Source organism: Pteropus medius, unplaced genomic scaffold, assembly GCF_902729225.1.
Source record: "Pteropus medius unplaced genomic scaffold, Ma_sr-lr_union100, whole genome shotgun sequence".
Classification (NCBI taxonomy): domain Eukaryota; kingdom Metazoa; phylum Chordata; class Mammalia; order Chiroptera; family Pteropodidae; genus Pteropus; species Pteropus medius.
The window spans coordinates 1,833,465-1,854,580 of NW_024347867.1; the positions used below are offsets into that span (position 1 = coordinate 1,833,465).

The following is a 21,116-nucleotide window of genomic DNA, read 5'->3' on the forward strand; positions in this document are numbered from 1 at the left end:
TCTGGATTCTTTCCCAACATTTCAGCAGCAGTTTTAAATGGTTTAAGGTGTTTTTATAAATTGTTTCCCCAGCTATATCAAAAGTGACAATAGGAGAAAAGGTGTTTTTTTTTTTCTTTAAGTTAAAGACTTATCTTTATAAAAAGTTCAGATACAACCAAGAAAGCCTCCTGGAGCAAAATGGTAGTTTTAGGCTGAAATGTCCTCCTTTAGAAATAGAGATGCAGATTTTCGAAGGCTAAATTAGCATGTGGAAAGCCCTTGAGAGCCTGCAAAATCATCAGGCTCCAATAAGTCTACAGAATTCTATTATTTTTTGTGGTAGTATAACTCTCTTGTAGTTCAATTCTTTTTGGTGATGAAAAAGCATTTCTTAAGTGCTTTCTATGGAGAAAAAGGCTGTAAGCTACTTTGCAAATCTAAAAAACTATAAAAATGAAAGCCTCTAAGAAAGATGTTTATTCCTCTCTTGTGTATCTGAAGTAAACAATGATTTCAGGTGATTCTATTATCCTTTCTGAAATTACCTATACCTTATTCATTTAATAATCTAATATTTACAACTGCTGACCCATATGCTTACATTTATAATAAAATTTGTTGTGATGCTTTTCATATAAATATATCTACTTCATGCTTGTCTTATGCCAGATTACATAAATATGAATGGGGGGCACACTTCTCCTTTTTTAAAGACTGACACTGTTTTATTGGTGAAAACACATATACTCAGAAGGAACAGTGGGAGGGCTCTGTAGCAGATTCAACTGTTAAAGCATTTAAGAAATAGATTTGCCCTATATCAAGCACTGATAAATGGAAAGGAGAAACTGTGGAGATGATCTCGCAGGAGAAGATGTAAGTCAAGGGAACAGAAAATCCAAAGCTTGTACTTATTGGGGGGTCACCACTCAGAGGATGCTGCTGCTGGGTGGGACTCAATACTCTGTGGGGGTGGTTGGATTGATTAGCCATGGCAGAGAGGCAAGGTAGCTCTCACCTGGGTTTTAGGTCTATAAACAAAGAACATTATCTTTAGAGCTCATTTTATGAAATTATATCAATATTCACTTGTGGCAGTGATTCTCAAATTTTAATATGCATATGAATCATATGGGGGACCTTATTACATGGCAGATTCTTATTCAACCGTCTGAGCTGGGGCCTGGGGCGCTGCAGTTCTCACAAGCTCCCAGGTGCTGCCCATGCATCTGGTGGGTGGACCACACTGGAGGTTTTAGAGCACAAAGCTAATTTCAACAAGGTTTTATGACAAAGCTTGGCTGGAAGGAACAATAACTATCAGAGTAGTTATTCTCAACTTGACTTCAACAGTAGAATCACTAGGAGGGATTTTATAACATTTGTATGCTCAAGTCCCTCCCAAACTAAAATCTCAGAATTTCTGGGGCAACCCTAGGTATCCTTTTTTTTTCTTTAATGAATCTTTAATGAACATTTTCTAGTAGAACTGAAGTCATTCCATCATAATAGCTCACTCAAGCTAGGTATCTTATTTTTGCTAACACTTCCTAGATGATTCTAATGTACAGCCTTTGATGAGAACCACTGACTTAAAAGCAAGGTCTCCAAAGCTTTGTACCCCACATGTGAGAGAGTTTATTTCGGGAAGGTAAAGAGGAAAAGTCAAACTTTAATCAAGGAACAACTGAAACAGTCATCTTTATAATGGAACCTCTGCACCTTTTTTAAGCCTGTCTCTTGTTCTGATTTTTAATCATTGTTAGTAGAGAACTGATATACTACTACTTTCTTAATTAAAAAAAAGATATATTTTAAAGATAAAAGGCAAGTTTAGTTTAACTTCAACATTGTTTCTTCATGGTTTGGGATGAGGAAAGGGGTTATGACCACTTACACAGGGGCAGCATGAGGGCCCCTATGAGTGGGCTTCCATAACCAAGCTGATGACAGCATGTGACATGGTGTAGAGACCGAAAACTCAGTCATTTCCACCAGTCTTGCATCCTGATTCTACCACTTCCTACCTGTGTGACCTAGAAAACTGGTGAACCTTTCTGTGTCAGTTTCCTTATCTGTAAAATATGGACAATAATATTTCCTGCTTCATAGTATTGTTCTGTGGATTATATGATTTAATATAGGTAAAGTTCTTAGAACAGTACCTGGCAGAGAGTAAGTGCTAAATACATATTACGTATAGCTATCTAACATTGTCTTTGAGTGTATATCCCTGTCTCTTTCCACAATGAGTGACAATATATGTTCTCAAGCCTTTCAGAATTGACTCTAAGAGGCAAGGGCCATGGAGAGCCCAGAACTATAGCTATGCCTGGTGGAGCCATGCCGGGTTGCAGCCATGCTTGATGAATTAAGGTCCACTATTCTCAGCAGGAGAAGCATTCTCCATGGTGTTTCTCTTGGTGGCCTTTTGATCGGTGTTGAATATAGTAAACCTCTGGCCCTGGGACCAGTAGTGCTTGTCTTGCTCAAGGAGCACTCTTGGCCTCTCTCAACAGACTGGCTTTGTGAAACGCCCTAACCCACGGATTTGCTAGACAGAAAAAACTGGATTCTTACTCTTTTGAAGCTGATGTCCATACCAGGTCCAGGCTAGCACAGAAGAGACATTCTACAGATTGTCTTTTATCAAAAGCACTATGGATGGTGGCTCTCGTGGTCATTACAAAGCAGTGTCCCTACTCCTCGTATGCTGAAGAATCTTCCAGGGTGCCCAGTCACCTGAGCAGAGTGGTGGATCTCAGTGAGGCCCAGGATAACTGGCAGCCTAAATCCTAAGTCCTGTCATGGTCAGGGAGATGGGAGGATCTCCTTGCGGGCCTGCAGGAGAGGCAGGACCTAAAAACATCTTCTGCGAGCCTGCACACTATAAAGAAAAGGCCCCGTTATCAAACACAGGATGAAAAGTTTATTTTTAAGATCTTTAGCAAGTCCTTCTGCCTTCAGAGGAAACTAGTCCCAAGTCTTTCATCAGGAACAATAAGTCAAAGCTCACACTGGAAGCAACGTGCTTTTCCATGACGGTCCGACCTCTGCTTAATTATCTGCACACTGAGGAACGCTTTTCCAACTGGGGGATCTCAAAGGGCTGTAGGTGTGACAAAAAGGGGAGAAGACGACCCATCCTTTCAGGGTCATTTAGTGCTAACTTGGACACCAAGGTCAATCTGCAGCCTCATCACAACAGCAGCTAACATTGGCCGAGCACTTACTACACGGCTGGACCTGCATGAAAAGCTTTTTACATGGATTCTATTTTTCTCGCCTAACTGATGATGCAACCACACCCTGAGATAGGGACTGTCAGCACTGCTTTTACAGAGAACAAGCTAAGCCAGGGAGATATCCAAGGCAACAATACCACAGGGAGGTGGCAAAGCCAGATTTACATTTAAATAGCGTGACTCCAGAGTCCCTCCCTTACCACCAAGCTCTCTGCGCCTTCATCTTTACTTCATCAGTCTTGGGCTGGGATTTTCTTCAAAAACAAACAAGTTCAGTTTTTCCTTTACAGATTTTGGTAGAGACCACTATGTTTGCTGTTTCGTCCTACCTGGACAGGACTGCTAAGTCTTTACTCTGGCTTCCAGATAGCCTCAGTAAATCTCGGGCAGCATTCTGGGGGAAATTACAGGAAAGTGCCCATTGAAGAACTGGCGGTCCCACAGCAGTTCCGGGATTACACCTGAATCTTTCAGATCCAAAAACTGGTTCCTTGAGGATGACAAAGGCAGCTTGGAATCCCTGGTAGCACCCCACTCCCACAGGGTCCTGCAACAACCTGTCCCCCTCCCAACCTGCCCCCACTCCAGCTCCATCAGCAGGGGGACCCATTGGGCAGTGACACGCTGCATGACCCTTCTCGTCCTTCACATGTAAAAGGACTAAACTAACAGGCATCTTACATATCAACCCTGTTCCTTGCTCTGATCAGAAACTACATTTGTCATTTTAACAGCAATGGGGTGTCTAAAATAGGCAAATTCTGAGAAACAAGTAGAGTGGTGGCTGCCAGGGGCTGGATGGAGGGGGAAATGGAGAGATACTTTTGAGCAGGTATAAAGTTTCAGTTATGAAAATGAGTAAGTTCTAGAGATCTGCTCTATAACATGGTAACTACAGTTAACATTACTGTATTGTATACCTAAAATTTTGTTAAGAGGGTAAGTCTCAGGGTAAATGTTTTTACCACAATAATAAAAAAAAGTAAACCTACAAATAATGAAAGCACTCATAGGTAGCTCTTAAATACAATTTAAAAAATACTGATAGCTATTCTATTTTTATGTAGCATAAAATATAACTGTGTTAAAGAAAAATGTTCTTTCTACCTATATAAATACACATTTGAGAATTGCTTTATATTGTAGTGAGATGTCAGCTAATTATCAGCTTCTTTCTATTTTGACAGAAACAGAAAAATGTTTCATGGGCTCAAAATTAATTTTTTCTTAATTTTCACCCTTTAATGGCACACAATACTATAAAAGTTCACATATCAGCCAGTATAAATACTACCCATGACAATGTTACCTGATGAGATGATGTAATATGTTAATTAGCTTGATTGTGGTGATTATTTCACTATACACATATCAAAACATTAGTTGCACAGCTTAAATACATACAACATTTAATTTTCAATTATACCTCAATAATGATGAAAAAAATGATGAAAAAAGAAAACATGCCCAAAGTACTTAGTATCCACTTGATCCACTCAATAAATGGTAAATCATTATTGTAAAAACAAAAACCCATGAACACTAATAGGCTTTCTTTTTCTCCATAATTTTAGAATATGGAATATCATTGCCTCTTTAAAGTCTGAATGTGTACTCCTGTCAAAACATACAAATCCTGAAGATATTCTTTTCAAGAAATGGAAGGAAAATTATTCTAAGCATATTAAAATACAGCCTTGGAATGATGATGTTTCCCAAAATCAAAGGCACATGCCAGACAGTCAAGAAGCCAAGTGTTCTGTGGGACACACTCTTGGGAGTGCTGGAAGGCACTTACTACTCTAGGCTGCAATACAGATGGAAGAGAGAACGCTTCCCAATAATAGCTACAAAATGCATTCATTAGGATTTAAGGAGACGGAGATGGAATTTAATCAATAAACATCTCTCTAAATCTCATACTTGGTTTCTTAAAAACCATTTTTTAAAAAATCCAATGCTTTTCAATTAATCTCTGGAAAAGCAGACTAAGAAAGCAACATGGGAGGAAACACCTAAGTGTGGCAGAGTCGGGAGAACCAGTACTGTTATTTCCATGGTGAAAAGCCTCAAGTTAAGCAAAGCAGAGCATGCAGAGCACACGCTTAGAACGATGGACCACAGAGCCTGCTTCCCACAGATCCAGTGCTTAGTGGAAACTCCCACAGTCATGATCACAGAGGGGCTCACCTCACTGCTGGGCTCAGCTCCACCCTAATGTTGATCCCAGAAGGGGCAAAGCAGCTGTGAGCAGGCAGCACACACACAAGCAGCACCTGAGGGCTGGGCAAGCAGTGGCCACTCACCTCTGCGATCTTCAGCACTGCGCTCCCATTCAAGTCAAATGTCGGGGTGTAGGTTATGCAGAGTAAAACCTTTACCAACCGGGGGTGAGACAGGAAGGAAGAGAGAAGGGGTTAAAATTTTAGAAAATAATTTTCATTCCACATGCTCTTCATGCAGTCCTATTTTTGACTCCTTCATTCTTTGCTCGATCTAATGTGTTTCTATGACACGCACTGCTAATTAGTGGCCACGCATTGTCCAATAAAATGGACAGATACTTCAAAAAGTAGAGGCTTCTTGCTACTCTTGTCCCCAGGGAAGGACCACTGCAAGATTGGACAGAAATAGCATTCAACAACTCCAGGAGATCGTCCAACAGCAATGAAAACCAAATGGCCAGGCTCAGTGCTAGGCACTGCGCATGAATTATCTAGATTGATATTTTTAGGAAGTAATATTTTACTGATAAGGAAACTGATGCTCAGAATAATTAAACAAGCTGTCCAAGGTAACTCAGGCATAAGTTGTGGAGCTGAGATTTAAATCCAAGAAATCTGACTCAATGTCCTGGAACCACTATGCAATACTGTCTACCTCTTTCTAGACCCAAGCATCATTATACTATTCTGTTCCTGTCTCCTTCGCAAATCCACATGGGATTAGAAATTCTTTAATGGACACCTTCCTCTTGTAATTTCCCCCAGAACGCTGCCTGAGACTTATTTATTAGTCCCAGGTTCCCCTTATTCTCTAAGATATATAGGCAGTAAGTCGATGACATTTGCAAGATCTTTAACTACTATTAAAAATTTCACTTTCTACTTGTAAAGCTATTAGGAAAGATCAATAAAAGCCTGTGGTATTTTAAGAATTGCTTCTAATTTTGGAGATAAGACACCAGACTCTCCCCTGTCCATTTGGCTGCTGACACTGCAGCTGTGCTCACTGGTAATCCGAGACGTGCTGAGGTCTGCTTCCTGATCCCAAACCCAACAGCCATGTCCTGCCTGTGGCTTGGCCTGTCAGTGGCAGGCTTCTGAGGACGTGTCTTATCTGGTTCTGCCCAATTCATGAAAAGAGCACTGAAGCCCAGCAGATTTACCAAATACAGAATATATACCTAATCAGCACAACCAAAAAGTGCTATTGTCAGATAGCACAAAGAATCTCTCAGTAGGAGTCACAAGCCAGGCCAGTCCTAGCAACAGTCACTCCTTCAGAGAAAACAAATATGTACGTGATTAAAGAAGGAAAAGGGACTTTTGCCATATTTTGTCACGAGGTTAGGTAAATTAATTGTGGGTCTGCTCCTCAGTCTTTTGATCCTTAAGATGCCTGATAGCCAAGAGTCAACTCCTGATAATAATCATCTCAACACCATGCTGGGTGAAGAGAAGGATTATGGGAGCAAGTGCCCATGGCTTTGCAAGAAAAGGCTTTCTTCTGTTTAATGACTCTTTTTGGGGTCGGTTTTTGTATGCAAGAAGGGATAAAAGCTGAGGATAGCAGCGTCACCAGGACCTATTTGGCCTGGAGAGAGGTCACATCTTCAAATATCTCTGTACCTGGTGGTACGTTTGCCTGAAACCCTCCTTCCCTGGCTCCTCCTATGCTTGTTCCTCACGTTGCTCATTTGGTTGGCTTACTTCAGGTCTCAACTCAGATGTCACCCCCTCAGATGGGCATGCCGCCTTCTCTGGTCACCCTCTATCACGTCTCCTTGTTTTCATTTCCTTTAGAGCACATACCAGTCTCACAAACTGGTTTATTTACTTATTCATAATCTTCCCACTAGACTGCAACATCCACGGGGCACCTGAAAGGTCCTCAAGGCTTTCTCATATGATGCTTTCTTACTTTGCTTTTTTTTGCTGCCTCGCACGACTTCTCTTTTTTGATTTTTTTTTTTCCTCCCACCATATTTTAAGGCAGGCGGGTAGGAGGTATAAGAAAATGGCTCATGGTGGTGGTGGTGGTGGTGGTCTGTGGAGGTGGGGAGGTGAGTTGGTCCATCTGGGCTTCTGGTTTCTCAAGTATTCACAATAAAGGCTGGTGACTGGCAATTATTTACAATATGAAAAATAATGATGGCAAATATTTGTCTGAACCGGTTATAGGACTGATGATCAATTTTCTGCTTTCCATGTGCATTCATACAAGGTGCGCAAGAGAAGGTTTGAAAAGAAGTTTTCAAATACTCAACCCAGTTTTCCGTGAGCAAGAGCTGCTTTTCAGCTGCGGTGGCTGGAAGAAGTGGGAGAGGTGCCTGCAGTGAGTCTCTGTGAAGGGCGTTCAGTTAGTGGTATTTGGTCATCATGATTTTCAGGGGAAGAGGGGAGGCTCAACTCCCTCTGCTCCACAGAAGCCAGTAAAAGTATAGGGAGGCCTTGTAGCACGAGTCTGCAGGAAACAGGATCCCTAAAACCAGCTAACGCTGATCATGTTCAAAAGATGTTTCAAGAAAGGCTCTCCACACCTAATATTGGCCACCGATATCCAAAGACTCACTGAGCTCTGTGCAAAAGCTAAGAACAACAAACAATAATGAAAGGACAATGGAGCACGTTAATGAAGGCAACTACTTAAGCTCACACGGTTTGCTGTGCTTCCGGCACAGCAGGTTTTAATTACGGGGCTGACAGTGCCCAAGGCCGCACCCCGCCCCCCGCCCCCCACCTCCGTGACTCACAAGATATATAAAGGGCACACAGTGTCTAGCAAGGATGACACAGCAGACAGAAATGACTTATCAAAAATGATAAATCGAGAAACAGTTAATGTGCCCAATGCCTATCAAGCATTAATTCACTAGATTAAAACACAGACTGGGTGTAGGAAATTTAGGGTGAGAGCAAATTAATTGAAAGTGTTTGACTTCTATTGATTGCATAATGAGGGAGAAAAGGTTTAAATTCACATTCTGAGCACGATGGCCTCAAGGAAAACAGGAGCTCCTAAATATCGAGGGCAATTCCATTAAAAATACACACCTCACAGGGTCATGAAAGCATACTGACTACATTATCACTAAACAGCAGAACTTGAGTGATAGGCAGCATCTTGCAATCTAGCCTGCTGGAACTGGCTCCATAAATAAGCTAAAAGGATAGGAAAAACAGGCATAATGTCTCTATGAAATAGGAAAACTCATTACAAAGGCTGAAGAAACCCCAAGCATTAAAAAACAAACAAACAAAAAAAACACCTGACTAGCTACTATGTGTGAGAAGCAACCTCTCAATTTAAAATGGGTACAGAAACCCTGGATAAAAAAAAAAAAAATTAGACTGCAAGAAGAAAGTGAAGCTAATCTCTTCTAAGAATTGGCGTAAATGATAAGTTCCCCATGTATAAGGGAGTGGAGACAAAGGTATATAATAACTTTGAAGACTAGAAAACATCACAGCTTTGGAGAAGGGAAACTTCGCAGATGAGATGACATCTGAGCAAAGCACTGATACAAGAGAGGAAGAGGAAGGAAAGGCGTACCAAACAAAGGAAACGTCATGAGTAAAGGCACGGAAGTGTGAAGGTTGAGGCTAGAGGTGATGCTGGAAAGATGGAACTAACAGCACATCAATTTAAATGCCCCAGGTTAAGTGTTCTGCACACATTTATTTTAGGGCTGGTCAGGCCAGCAAATCACAACTAAACCTAGATGTACTTATGCAAATTGGAAATCAGAGTGAACAAGTAGACACTTAATAAAATGTTGATAAAGTTAAAGACAGAGCCCAGTCATTCCAGTGGCATTGAACTGATGGGTGCATTTGGCAAAAGGATGCAGGGGATCCCCAAAGTAGAAGGCAATGGTCATCCCTGTGTATGTGAAACCTGGGTATCAGCCTACCACTGTTCTACTGCTCCCTAATGTCAATCTGGCTGAAATCTCTTAGACCCCTCCCTCTATTCCCACGTGTTTCATAAAGCTTTATATTAGATATTAATAAAGTAACATATTTGGGGGAACAATGATATACCTTGTCAAAATGCATAATACAGATATTACTGCTACAGATATGACAATCATAGAATGGGCAGAATATACAAAAGGCTTATTCTACAGCATCTATTTAAAGCCGTTTAGATATATTAAAATCTGTGTGCCCTTCACTCCCAGCAGATTTATAGTCTTAGTACTACAGTCTGGGTTTTTGGTGCCCACCACGATACAGCACCTTGCTGGACCCTAGGAGGCACAGTGAGTCCTGGCTCAGGCTCAATCCCTCCTGCGCACTGTCCACATGAGTGATCGATCTCACAGAGTGTCAGTGGGACTATGCCCCTAGTGCTTAGTCGTCATTGTAAAATGTGTAGACAATGTGGTAAGACTGCCCAGTTGTATGGTAGAAAAGCGTCCTGGGAATTCGAACGTCAGATCCAGGTGGTGTGATTGGCTAAAGGCAGTTTTTGCAACCACATAAGGCAATAACACTGAAGATGATCTAGTGAGGGCAATCAGAATTTAGTAAGCCTCCTTTCGGGATGTCCAGGCATCTGGCAGGACCTCAGTGTAGACAGGGAGAAAACCATCTCTATTAACTGGAGCATCTCCCATGAGACTTACAGAACATTCCCCCCACCTGCTGAGAATTTATCTTTGGCATTTAACACATTAAATGGTAACTTGCCTAAGATCTGTGATTCAAATATCTCATTTCTGCCAAGGTCCAAGTAAGTCCTGAGCAAGACCATTTCCAGAGAGTAGGGAAGTAATTCTTGAACTAACTGGATAGCAACTACATGTCCACTTTACATCTACCTGTATGCTGCGTTACTCCGGTTCCCACTCATCTATGCGACAAAGATTTATTGTGTAACCAGGGGTCGGGTCTAGTGCTAAGTGGTGGGCATATGGTAGTGAATAAAAAAGACTCCCTGAGCTCTGATCTTGCAGGCCTAACATCTGGTTTTAAAGATAGTCATAAAACAAGGGATTACAGTAAGTTGTGGTGAGCATTACGACTGGAAAAACTCACTGTACCCTGGGAAAGCTTATGGGAGTCTCACACACAGTTATAATGCTGTTTTCATCTTTTCAAGGAACTCTACATTTAATATGTTATAACATATATAATTAATAAATTAAACCCAGAGGAGAAGACAAGGTTCCATTAAGAATCAAGTTGATCTGAGGGAGTCAACCTACCTACCTCAGGACATGTGGGCATATTGAATGAACAAGGAATTTTTTTCCTCTTTCTTAAACTATTAAAATTAACTTACATACAAGTGTTTCCTGAGGTGATTGTAGTTTCATTTTTCCAAATACTAGATGTTATTTATAAGTCAAACCAAACAGAATAATCTACTAGAGCTCAAATAAGTACCAAAAAAATTGAGTACAGCTCACAGAAAGCCGAGTTGTTCTTGGTACACAGCAAGTAGCAGACTCTCTTGAAATCCTTAATGCCAGGCACATTTCAAAACTCAGCTCTGGTTCTGGCTGAAAATTTAGCTTTGTTACTTAATGCAAATTTCCTTCTGGCCTCTCATGCATACTGGCTGGAAACCATAAAATTAAAAGTAATTGTATAATTCCTTCTCTTAAGAAATATTCCGATTTTTTTTTTTTTAACTCTGTCAAGTGTGACAAAAACCAGGACAGAAAATTCGGTGACAAGCACTGAATACTGACACACCATGTGACTTTCTCTTGCATGGAGGACACGTGCAGCCTTATGGCGTGAACTGCTGTAAGTGTACCCTGGCCACCAAACAGAGATTCTTTCCCCCATGGTCCCCACACAAACAACAAAGCAGGCTCATTCTTCTAAAGAGAGCAGAATGGCAGAATGTATATTTTTAGAGTGGGAGTGGGGTGTTCCAAAGCACACATATAGAATTCCAGCTTCTTATTGAGTTTTAAAATATGGATGCCCAAGATAAGTATTATTTCCATCAAAGTTCCTCAACCTCAATGCTATAGACATTTTGGGTCAAATAACTCCTTTTATAAGGATTGTCCTGTGCATTGTTGGATGTTTAGTAGCGTCTCTGGCCCCTGTGCTCTAGATCAGGGGGTCCCCAACCTCCAGGCCGTGGCCTGTTAGGAACCAGGCTGCAGAGCAGGAGGTGAGCGCTAGCGAAGCATCATCTGTGTTTGCAGCTGCTCCCCAGCTCTGGCATCACCACCTCGGTCCCACCTTAGATCATCAGGCATTAGAGTCTCATAGAAGCACTGATTTCTGGTGCTCTAGATGGCAGTGGCGCTCTCTCCCTCAGCTGTGATAACCAAAAATGTTTCCAGACATTGCCAAATGTTCTCGGTGGTAAGGAGGGGGATAAGATGGTCCCCAACTGAGAACTACTGTTTCAGGTCATTTATGTCCCACGTGCCCTGAAGATATTGCTGAGAACCTCTACATTACTTTGCTCCCAAAAGCCTCAGAGCCAGAATCCAGGACTTTTGGAGGGGATCGGGGGTGAGCTGCTTCACTCCACAGATCCTTCACTGTGCTTCAGGGATCTCAGATTGAAGGTAACAGTAGGTAGCTGAGCTACAACTCCAATCTTTATTTTGGCTCAAAGAAAATGAATCATTTTATCACATGAAACTTCCACCACTTTTGACTTAAACTGACTTAGCTTGGGCTGCAGTGACAGGTAATTAGAGAAATCACTTTCTGACTCAACTTGCCCAAATTCTGGAAAATGGCTATTCTGAGAGACATCTTTAGACAACAGATTTTACTAGAGTTCCTGAGTACCCAGTTTGGAAAACACTTTAAATTACTCATTGGTTTATGGTCATGTCTCAGGTTCTTTTCTGGCTTTTATTAGTTCTCACTAGTAATAAGTCTGATATTGATATTCATCAGATGTGTCCTTAGCACCTAATTCTAGGAAACACTACACCAGCGATATCTGTAGAAAAATATGTAAATATTAAATTATAATAAACTTGGCTTTTCACCTGAACAAATAAACCATTCTTATTATTTTTCTCTAGGGAAACTCTCATAACTCCAACTAGAAGCCTCACAAATCTATTACTAGAGCCACAATGTCTCCCAAGTTTCAATCTTTAATTTCAGCTCTAAAAATCATAAATAAATATATGCAATGTCATGAAAATCACATCAACCTCAATAAGTCTGTAACAGCATATATAGCCAACACTTCTTCCTGCTCTAAAATTCATAATTATGCAACCATTAAAATTGTACTTAAAGGAATAAATACAGCCATGTGGGATATGCTAGTCTTCTCAAGTGAAAAGCAAGAAATAATATATACATAATGACTATAACTGTAAATACATGAATAGATAAGAAGTGAATATACAAAATATGATTAGAAATGAATATACAAAAATCAGTCATAGTGATAGGATTTACAGTAAACTTTTTTCTATTTTGGAAAGCCCATAATATTAAACTACTTGTATTTCTTTATTCTTTTAAAACATTACAATTCTTTAATATCTGGCAATGTGAACTCACATTCTCTCTCTCCTAAGGTGGCCCCTTAAGACCCAGGATTCAATCAGAAACTCTGGCTCCAAGTCCTGGGATCATCTTGGATTTTCCCTTTCCCACCTACTCACCATCTACCTATGTCACTGCCAGTCACCAGCTGCTCCTGTTCTTTCTCTGCAAATCAGCTCAGTGCAGTCTGCTGCACTCTTCTGCACTCAGCTGCAGGGGACCCTTCCTATTGCCACCAATCTGATTTAAGTCCTCAGGACCCCTTGCTTAGGCTCTCACAATAAGTCATTTTGCCAGTGCCTCTGATTTGGTTCTGCTGATTTCCAGACCGTCCTGCAAAACCCTTCCCTCTTTCCCTGCACCATCAACATCAAACACCCAGCTCCTCTGGACACGTCACTTCCCTGCTTACCCTCACCAGGTCCTTGAGCATCTGCTTCAACCTCCCCTCCAGCCTCATCGTTCACTATCCTTCACTAATCCCAGTTTACGCTCCATGCTTTTCCATCTTTAGGACTTTCTTCTCCGCCAAGAATGCCCTCCTTCCCAATATGATTATCTGAATTCCAAAGACCTTGCAAAGTCCAACTCAAATAGTATCCCTTCCTTAAAATGCTGATCTGTCCAGCTGAATGGGGTTTTTCCTTCTGAATTTTCTCATTAAACTCTTCTTTTGTTACCTTAAATTATGATAAATGTGTATATTTTTACCTCTTTCCTATTAGATTATAAACTCTGGTCTTTAAATGTTTTGCTTTAAATCCTACAAAGTTTTATATATTGTTAGTAATAAAATATTCACTGAACAAACCAATGAAAATAAAGTCTAAAACAAATTTAAAAGTTTTCTAGTTTAACTGGTAACAAATTTATTTTCCACCTAATCTCACAGCTGAATTTTTAAGAAGTGAATTTCATCAATATGTCCCAGATAATCATCTTTATTCCTTCCTTCTCTTTCCCTCTCAGACTTTCCCCAGAATGATGGCCTCATCTCAGATAGTTGCTACTCATATAAACATGAGGCTTTTGATAATTTTATAGTCAATGCTCATAGATATAACCAATCGGTTCCCGCAAAATAAGTTTTTAAAAGGTTAAAGCCAATTTGATTCTGTATATATTAAAATATTTAATTACAAAGCTCTTCTAGAACAACCAAATTATATGAATTCTGCCTAGCAGGATGGAACAAAAACTTAATGACATAAATAAACAATGAGGATGTTTTCTGTAGACTATGGAATCACAGTAATGGTTAGGACCCTGAATATACCTGGGTAGATAACTGAGATATATCTAGATCTAGATATAGATAGATATAGATATAGATATATACACATATGTATACACCTATATATGTATGTATATATAAAATACAACATATATAATTTATAAAATTCTCTTAAGCTATAATTCAACAGTAGTAAATATGATGAGGTCCTTTTTTAGATATCAGAAATATATATGATGAAATGCACAGTTTTCTGTTACAATAGAAGAAAATGACTGTTATAGGCTGTATGGGGGTGGGGTATAGAGGAAGAGAAAAATGAAGAAACTCATAAAGCAATGGTATTTCTAATGTTCTGGTTCTTAATTTGAGTCCAAAAGTATTCATTTTATTATTATACTACACATATTCTTTTCTAATAATTGTAACAAAAATGAAAGCTAATATCAGCCCTGTGCCATACATCGTTGTCAGCACTTCTTTTATACTAACTTATTTAAGACTCACTACGACTCTAGGAGATAAAATATGCACCATTATCATCACATTCTACATATCAGAAAATTGAGGCATAGATAAATTAAGTGACTTTCCTAAGGTCACAAAGCATTCCGCTCCAGAAGCTGTGCTCTTACCACGCTGCTACCAGATATTCTGCAAAGAAGGTAAAATGAAATTTTAGAATGATAGGTTCTAATGACCGTTTCACAGGATGGTAATAACATATCATTCTCCTACTCTTATAGATGCACTTGTCCACTTACAGATTTCTCAATGAATTCCTGTCTACTGTAAGACATTTCTATTCTCTCATTATGTTTCATTATTTTTCAGAAGCCATCATTATTCACATTGACCTTGCAGTTAACTCAAACACAAGTTTGGAAAGTTTTCTTCTCCACCTACCCCAAACTAAACATCTGAAGACCAAATCAACCCCTAGTTTTGCCACAAAGCCTTTCCAGAAAAATATAAAAAGTTAAAAAAGCAATCTGCTACCAACAAGTGTGCAAGCCCAGCCAAGAAACTGAATCACTCCAACTTCAATTTTCCTATAAAAAGAAGGATCTGATGATGTATGAGGTTACTTCAATTCTAAAGTACAAATCCACACTGGTCTTTCTCAATTCTGAACTCACATAGATTTTGATCTATAATCACAACTTGAGTTTCTTTTGTCTGTCGTTGATCTTGTGGTACACTGAAAACTACCACATGTGTTTCCTTCTCTCCATTAGTCAGTAATTAAATTAACAAGCAATTAGTAAGCCATGTGCCAGATGCTCTGCCAGGCACCAAAGGGATGAAAACAATACTAATAATGTGTAATTAGTTTTCACTTACTACCTAGTGAAATTTTGTAGTCATGCCTGAATCAAGAGTTTAGGACTAACTAGTTGGAGAGAATATAACATGCAGTTTCCCTAAATTAGCCATTGCAGGTAGTCTGGTGGGTCTCAACTAACCTCACACCCCTGTGAATGTATTGTTATCTCTTTCCTCTGAGAAAAGTACCGGAAAAAAAAAAGAGCAGGAGATGGCAGAGGGAATGGTGTGCCATGAGCCAGCTGCCTCTAGCTGGTGGAAAATATACTAGACTATGATTCTCATATGATAAGTGATTGTGGCAGACTGCCAGTTATCTCTCAACACTATCCCCTTCTTTTTCAAGACTAGAACTATGGGCACATGACAGCCCAAAATAAAGACTACACTTTCCAACATTACTTGCGATTGAATTCCCATATGACCAAGTACTGGCCAATAGGGTGTAAGCAGAAGTGTCCTCCCTCCCCTTCCTCTTTCCAATTGGATGAAATATAGACGTGTTGACTTAGGATGGGGCGCCATAGTGGACAACAAAGTGGAGAAACAAAATGGAAGAAAAAAGAGTTTCTAATAATGTGGTTTAGCCAGTGCTGACCTAAGTTTATGTCTCAATTCAGTTGTAATGAATCCTAACTAAATAGCAATCCTTTCTTCCCTTTTTCCAGCCCTATCCTTCTTGCCTGATTCTTTCTTATGCTTTAGATCTTATTTGCCTAAAATGTTACTTCTTAAGAACAGCCTTCTCTGTCCTCCCCTTCATCAGGCTCTATTATAATGCACTTTTAGTTTCCTAGATTTTTCTTTCATTGTCTTTATCACAGTTTATGTGTACTGATGTATTTCATTGATTTCTATCTCCAGCACTAGTCTCTAAACAGACAAACATCCTGTTTTTGTTTTAGTTTGGTTTTCTTCATCACAGGATCTTCTGTGTCTAGCACAGTGCCTGGCATACGGGAAACAATCACATATTTGAGGAATAAATGATTGAAAAAATTGGAGGGTCTGCCCACTCTACTAGAAACTCTAAAGCATCCACAGTAAATACTGGAGGCCTCTGCCTTTGTACTTGCTTAACAAAAATCATGTTTTAAAACATTTAGCAGAGTTCTCAAATATATTCAAATGGTATGGCATATGAAAGCCGTAGTTCTTAAGAAATTAATAGATAATGCGAAAATATCTTCATCTCAAAAATTAATGCATAAACTATCTAAAGGAAAATCACACTTCTAAGTTTTCAGTGTTTGCTACTTATAATTTTTATTGTCTGTCTAATGAAGTCACACAGAAGGGTAAAGAAGCATGGGAGAAAAACTTAGTAAGAATTTTATCAATGTGTACAAAGTAGAAAAAGATTATCATCCTTCAATCAGCAGCAGGAAGAGGGAGGGCTCTTTAAAAACCATTTACTTAGCACATATTTTAGACACTTCCCTGCATTTACTGCATTAATAATATGTTTGTAAGCATGACAGATCAACTTCCAGCAATGGTACATTTGAAGTTAAACATTTTTCATCAAACACTGGATTTTTCCTGAATAATAGAGATTGCTGCAAATCTTCTAACATGGCTCAGTAGCTTTAGACTAGGAAGGGACTTCTCCTTGTTACGAGAAGTCAAGACAGTTTAGCCATTTCCCCTCGGTCTACCAAGTCACTCACTTTTGTATTTTCTGTAGGTATCTGGTTGGCATTTGTTATAAAATACAAAAATACCTCAACAGTAAATGACATTCTCTTTCCTTTCCCCCCAATTACAATCGATCAATCTCTCTTTCACACACACATATACGTACATCAGAGCCATTAGCCAATTTTATGAAAAAGTAACTTTGACTCTTCATATTTGAATCTATCTAGCTCATGGAACTAGCGAGAAAATACATTGCTGTGGGAATGTACTGAGCCACTCGTAGCTTTGCCCCTTGAAAGCCTGTGATTTAACTTTTCTGTTCGATCTTCTTTAAAATGGGGACAGTAAGGACACCTACTTACATGTCTTTCAGGATGGACTTAGAAGGCAGCGTAACCCACTGTTTAAGAGTAATGGTTAGGCCCCAGGCTGAATCACAGTTCAAATACAAGCCCTGCCATTTCTCAAGGTGCGTGATCTGAGTATGAATGTCAAGTACTTACCAGAGTGTCTGATACATAATAAATGTTAAATAATCAGCCTGTCATTTCTCCTTTGAAAACTGTAGAGCCTTCCACCAATATTCATTTCTATCACCTAAAGATGCACATAAAATAAGATGTCCGATAACACAGCCTTGATCAAATGCTTTCTCAGTACCCAGTATCATAGCCTTCCTTATCTACAAAGCCAATCCACCCTCCCCAGACAATATGCTCTCATCTCTGAAGGCAAGCTGTAATTCCCTGCAGTGTTTGAAGACTTAGCTGGCTGTATCAGTTAATAACTTGACTAGAAGTTATCCATCAGAAAGAAGAGAGAGAAAGTCCTAATTACTCTAGTCAGAGAAGTCGTTAGTTATGCACCTGGCTCCTATTAAGTCTGCATGGATTCTACGGAAGTGGCGTACGCCATGTGAAAATGTTACCAAAGCAGACAAGTGTTTAATCTATTAAAGGGCTCCCTGCCATTAACTAATTCATTTCAAAGATAATCTATCTTCAGAGGAACCTACTTTGTGATTCTCTACATTTCTGACACTTTATTTGGTCTAGCTATCACATTTTTATTTGGATTCCATGGCCATTTTAATAAACCAAAGTTGCCTTCTCTCCCCCTCCTGTTAAGACAGTAAAACCATGTAGAACAGTTAGTTCCTAGACTAAGTGATATAACCTCATTCCCAGTGAATTTGTCAAAATCAAGCATCTTTGACTTTTTTTAACCCACTAATTGAAAGTCTAGGGCCTTTCTTAGGAACTCTAGGAACTCTCTAAAAGAAGAAACCATATTATTTTCTCTCCGGGAATTTAATACAATTGTTATATACTCTTAAGAGTGTGACATGGTTCAATTTTTCTTGTTTCTAAACACTAGCAGATAGCAATATGTGAGTAAAATGCACAACATATTTTCTAAAAATAGCACCTAGGATGTTATAAAAAAATGTACTGTGTTGTGGTTGAACAGACATAAATAAAAACTGCAGGCTGTGGCTTTATCTCTCCTGATTGGCATACTCAGATCGACATTTGAAAATGCCTACAATATCTCATTTTTAAAGACTGTCTATACAGTCGTCACTCTTATATGCAGGGGATTAGTTCCAACACCCCCAGTGGATGCCTGAAACTACCGATAGTATCAAATCCTATATATGCTATGTTTTTATCCTTTCATTTAAAGGATACACTTTATGGCTTCTCTGTATTGCCAGAATCACTACTTTTGCGCTTTGGGGCCATTATCAAGGAAAATAAGGGTTACTCAAACACAAACACTGATACCTCAATGGTCAATCCAGTAACCCGGATGGCTGCTAAGTGACCAATGGTTGGGGAGCGAGTGTATGCAGTGTGGAGATGCTAGACCAAGGGAGGGACCAGGGTGGGGCAGAGCAGGACAGTGCGATACTTCATCATGCTGTTCAGATTGGCATACAATTTAAAACGTATGAATTGTTTATTTCTGGAACTTTCCATTTAATATTTTCAGACCACAATTGATTGTGGTCTGAAATCATAAATAAGGAAAACCATGGAAAGTGAAACCATGGATAAGGAAGAATTACTTTGCCTACAAAATATTTATATAAAATGAGTGAAGGATTTTTATAGGAAATATGTAGTTTAGATAATTTATGAGAATGAGTTAGTAGAAGCACCAAGAATAAATTAATATACCCTTCAATATGTAATGCAAATCCAGTTCCTCTGAGGACTCATCCAATTCTCTCTTGATCTCTTTTTAAAATTAATTTTTGGGAGTACAAGTGGTAACAACTTTTTAATGTGGTAATGACATTAGCAAAACAAGGACTTATTTAAGTGTTTTTCTTTGGATCATTACAAGTATTGCAGAAGTATAAGATGAAAGGGGGCACACTTCTGAAGATGACCAAAGTTAATAAAGAAATTCCTCATGCATAGGATAAGGGTATAAAACTTATTTCTGAACCATAAATGCTATAATTTGGAAAAATACATAGTTATATCTTTATACCCAAACAAGTAATCTAAATCTCAGAAATTGGAAATGAACATGGAGCCCTCACCTGTGGGCCCTACAGTCAGACTACCATTTCCAAACTTTCATCTGATGCTAATAATAATATCACTTTAAAATACAGTTATCTCATCATTAATTTTCTAGCGCTTTGCTAAAAATAAAAGTATACTATAAAACATTAGCTTAAGGCTGGGTTTGTTGCAAATTGAAATATTTTTCCCAATTCCAATGTTTAAATAGTTTAAAATAGTAGCATTTAGCACAGGAACCCTTATCTTTTTAAGTATTTTAGAAACCTAATCATAAAGAATGGCAGATTACTGTTTTTCTTTTTTCTGACAATGTCTGATTTTCTTCCCAGACATTAACTACAGGTACCATGGTCTATTAATGGTATCATTAGACAGTCCATTAAGACAGGCTTGCCAGGATTTCCAGTAGAGTTAACATGTGTCAATTCCTGTCCTCAGCAAGGCTAGCAGAAGGCACTGCTAGGCTGGAATTTTTTAAAGCAAGCATAAATTTTCAAAACAGGTGTTACAGTTACAGTTGACATAATCATTAAACATCCTGCTTCTCCAGAGCTCCTATGAAAACAGGTACTTTCTCACTTTAATTTTTAATAAAAATTCCTCTATTCCACAAAAACCTGTATTACTGGGAGAATTTCCGGAATCATACGAAATCTCTGAGTTGTGTCTCTTAGGACACCACAGCTCACCGTCCAGGATTTGGGGGCCTAATAGTGGAAGGACTCAACAGACTAGACTTAGGAGTCACAAAAGCGATTACCATGGCACCTGGCCTTGCCTTTCTCTCCACAGTGGCCTAGACGTAGTGAAGTAAAATGAGTTTAGGCGTGGTTACTCTTCAGCTCCTATGAAGGAACAGCTGCCAAACGTACGTCAAAAGATAGGGCAAAATTGTTTATTCCAGAATCAAAGAGAGTAAAAGACAAATGAGATCTTCAAGATCAGCTAGCTTGGAGATTCTCAATGTTTACTGTGGATAAGAATATTCCTAGACCCACCCACTGAGATTCTGACTCAGCGGCAGCAGGTGGTAGCGGTAGAAGTGGTAGTAAAATATAACACTTCGAAAATCCTTGCTTTATGCCAGATACTGTGCTAAGGTCTTTACAAACATCACTTTATTTAATCTTCACAACAATCCTACTGGGAAGCTGTTACTATTATCCCCATTTTACAGATGAGGAAACCAAGGTAGAGTGGTTAAGGAATCTGTGCAAGGACATCCTGCTAGGAAATGAACAAGAATTCAAACCCGGACAGGCTGGCTTCAGAGTCCAAGCCCTTCACGACTCACTACATGAAACTACCCACCAACAGGGTTAGAGTGACGCCCGGGGCATTAAGGAAAGTTCATGACTGAAGTCAATCTTTTCTCAGTGGAAAAACTGAAATCCAGAGAAGGGAAGTCCCTTGTCCAAGACAAAAATCTGTC

At 39.3% G+C, this 21,116-nt stretch overlaps 1 protein-coding gene across 1 annotated transcript in view; it reads right to left on the minus strand.

Annotated features, from left to right (window-relative positions):
• The window catches only part of LOC120615822 (brefeldin A-inhibited guanine nucleotide-exchange protein 3-like), a 72,639-nt gene that overhangs the window by 11,482 nt on the left and 40,041 nt on the right, over window positions 1-21,116 (minus strand). The window contains exon 6 of the mRNA XM_039879070.1: window positions 5,534-5,602. Within this exon, the coding sequence (XP_039735004.1) occupies window positions 5,534-5,602 (69 nt within the window). The remainder of the gene's footprint in view (window positions 1-5,533; window positions 5,603-21,116) is intronic.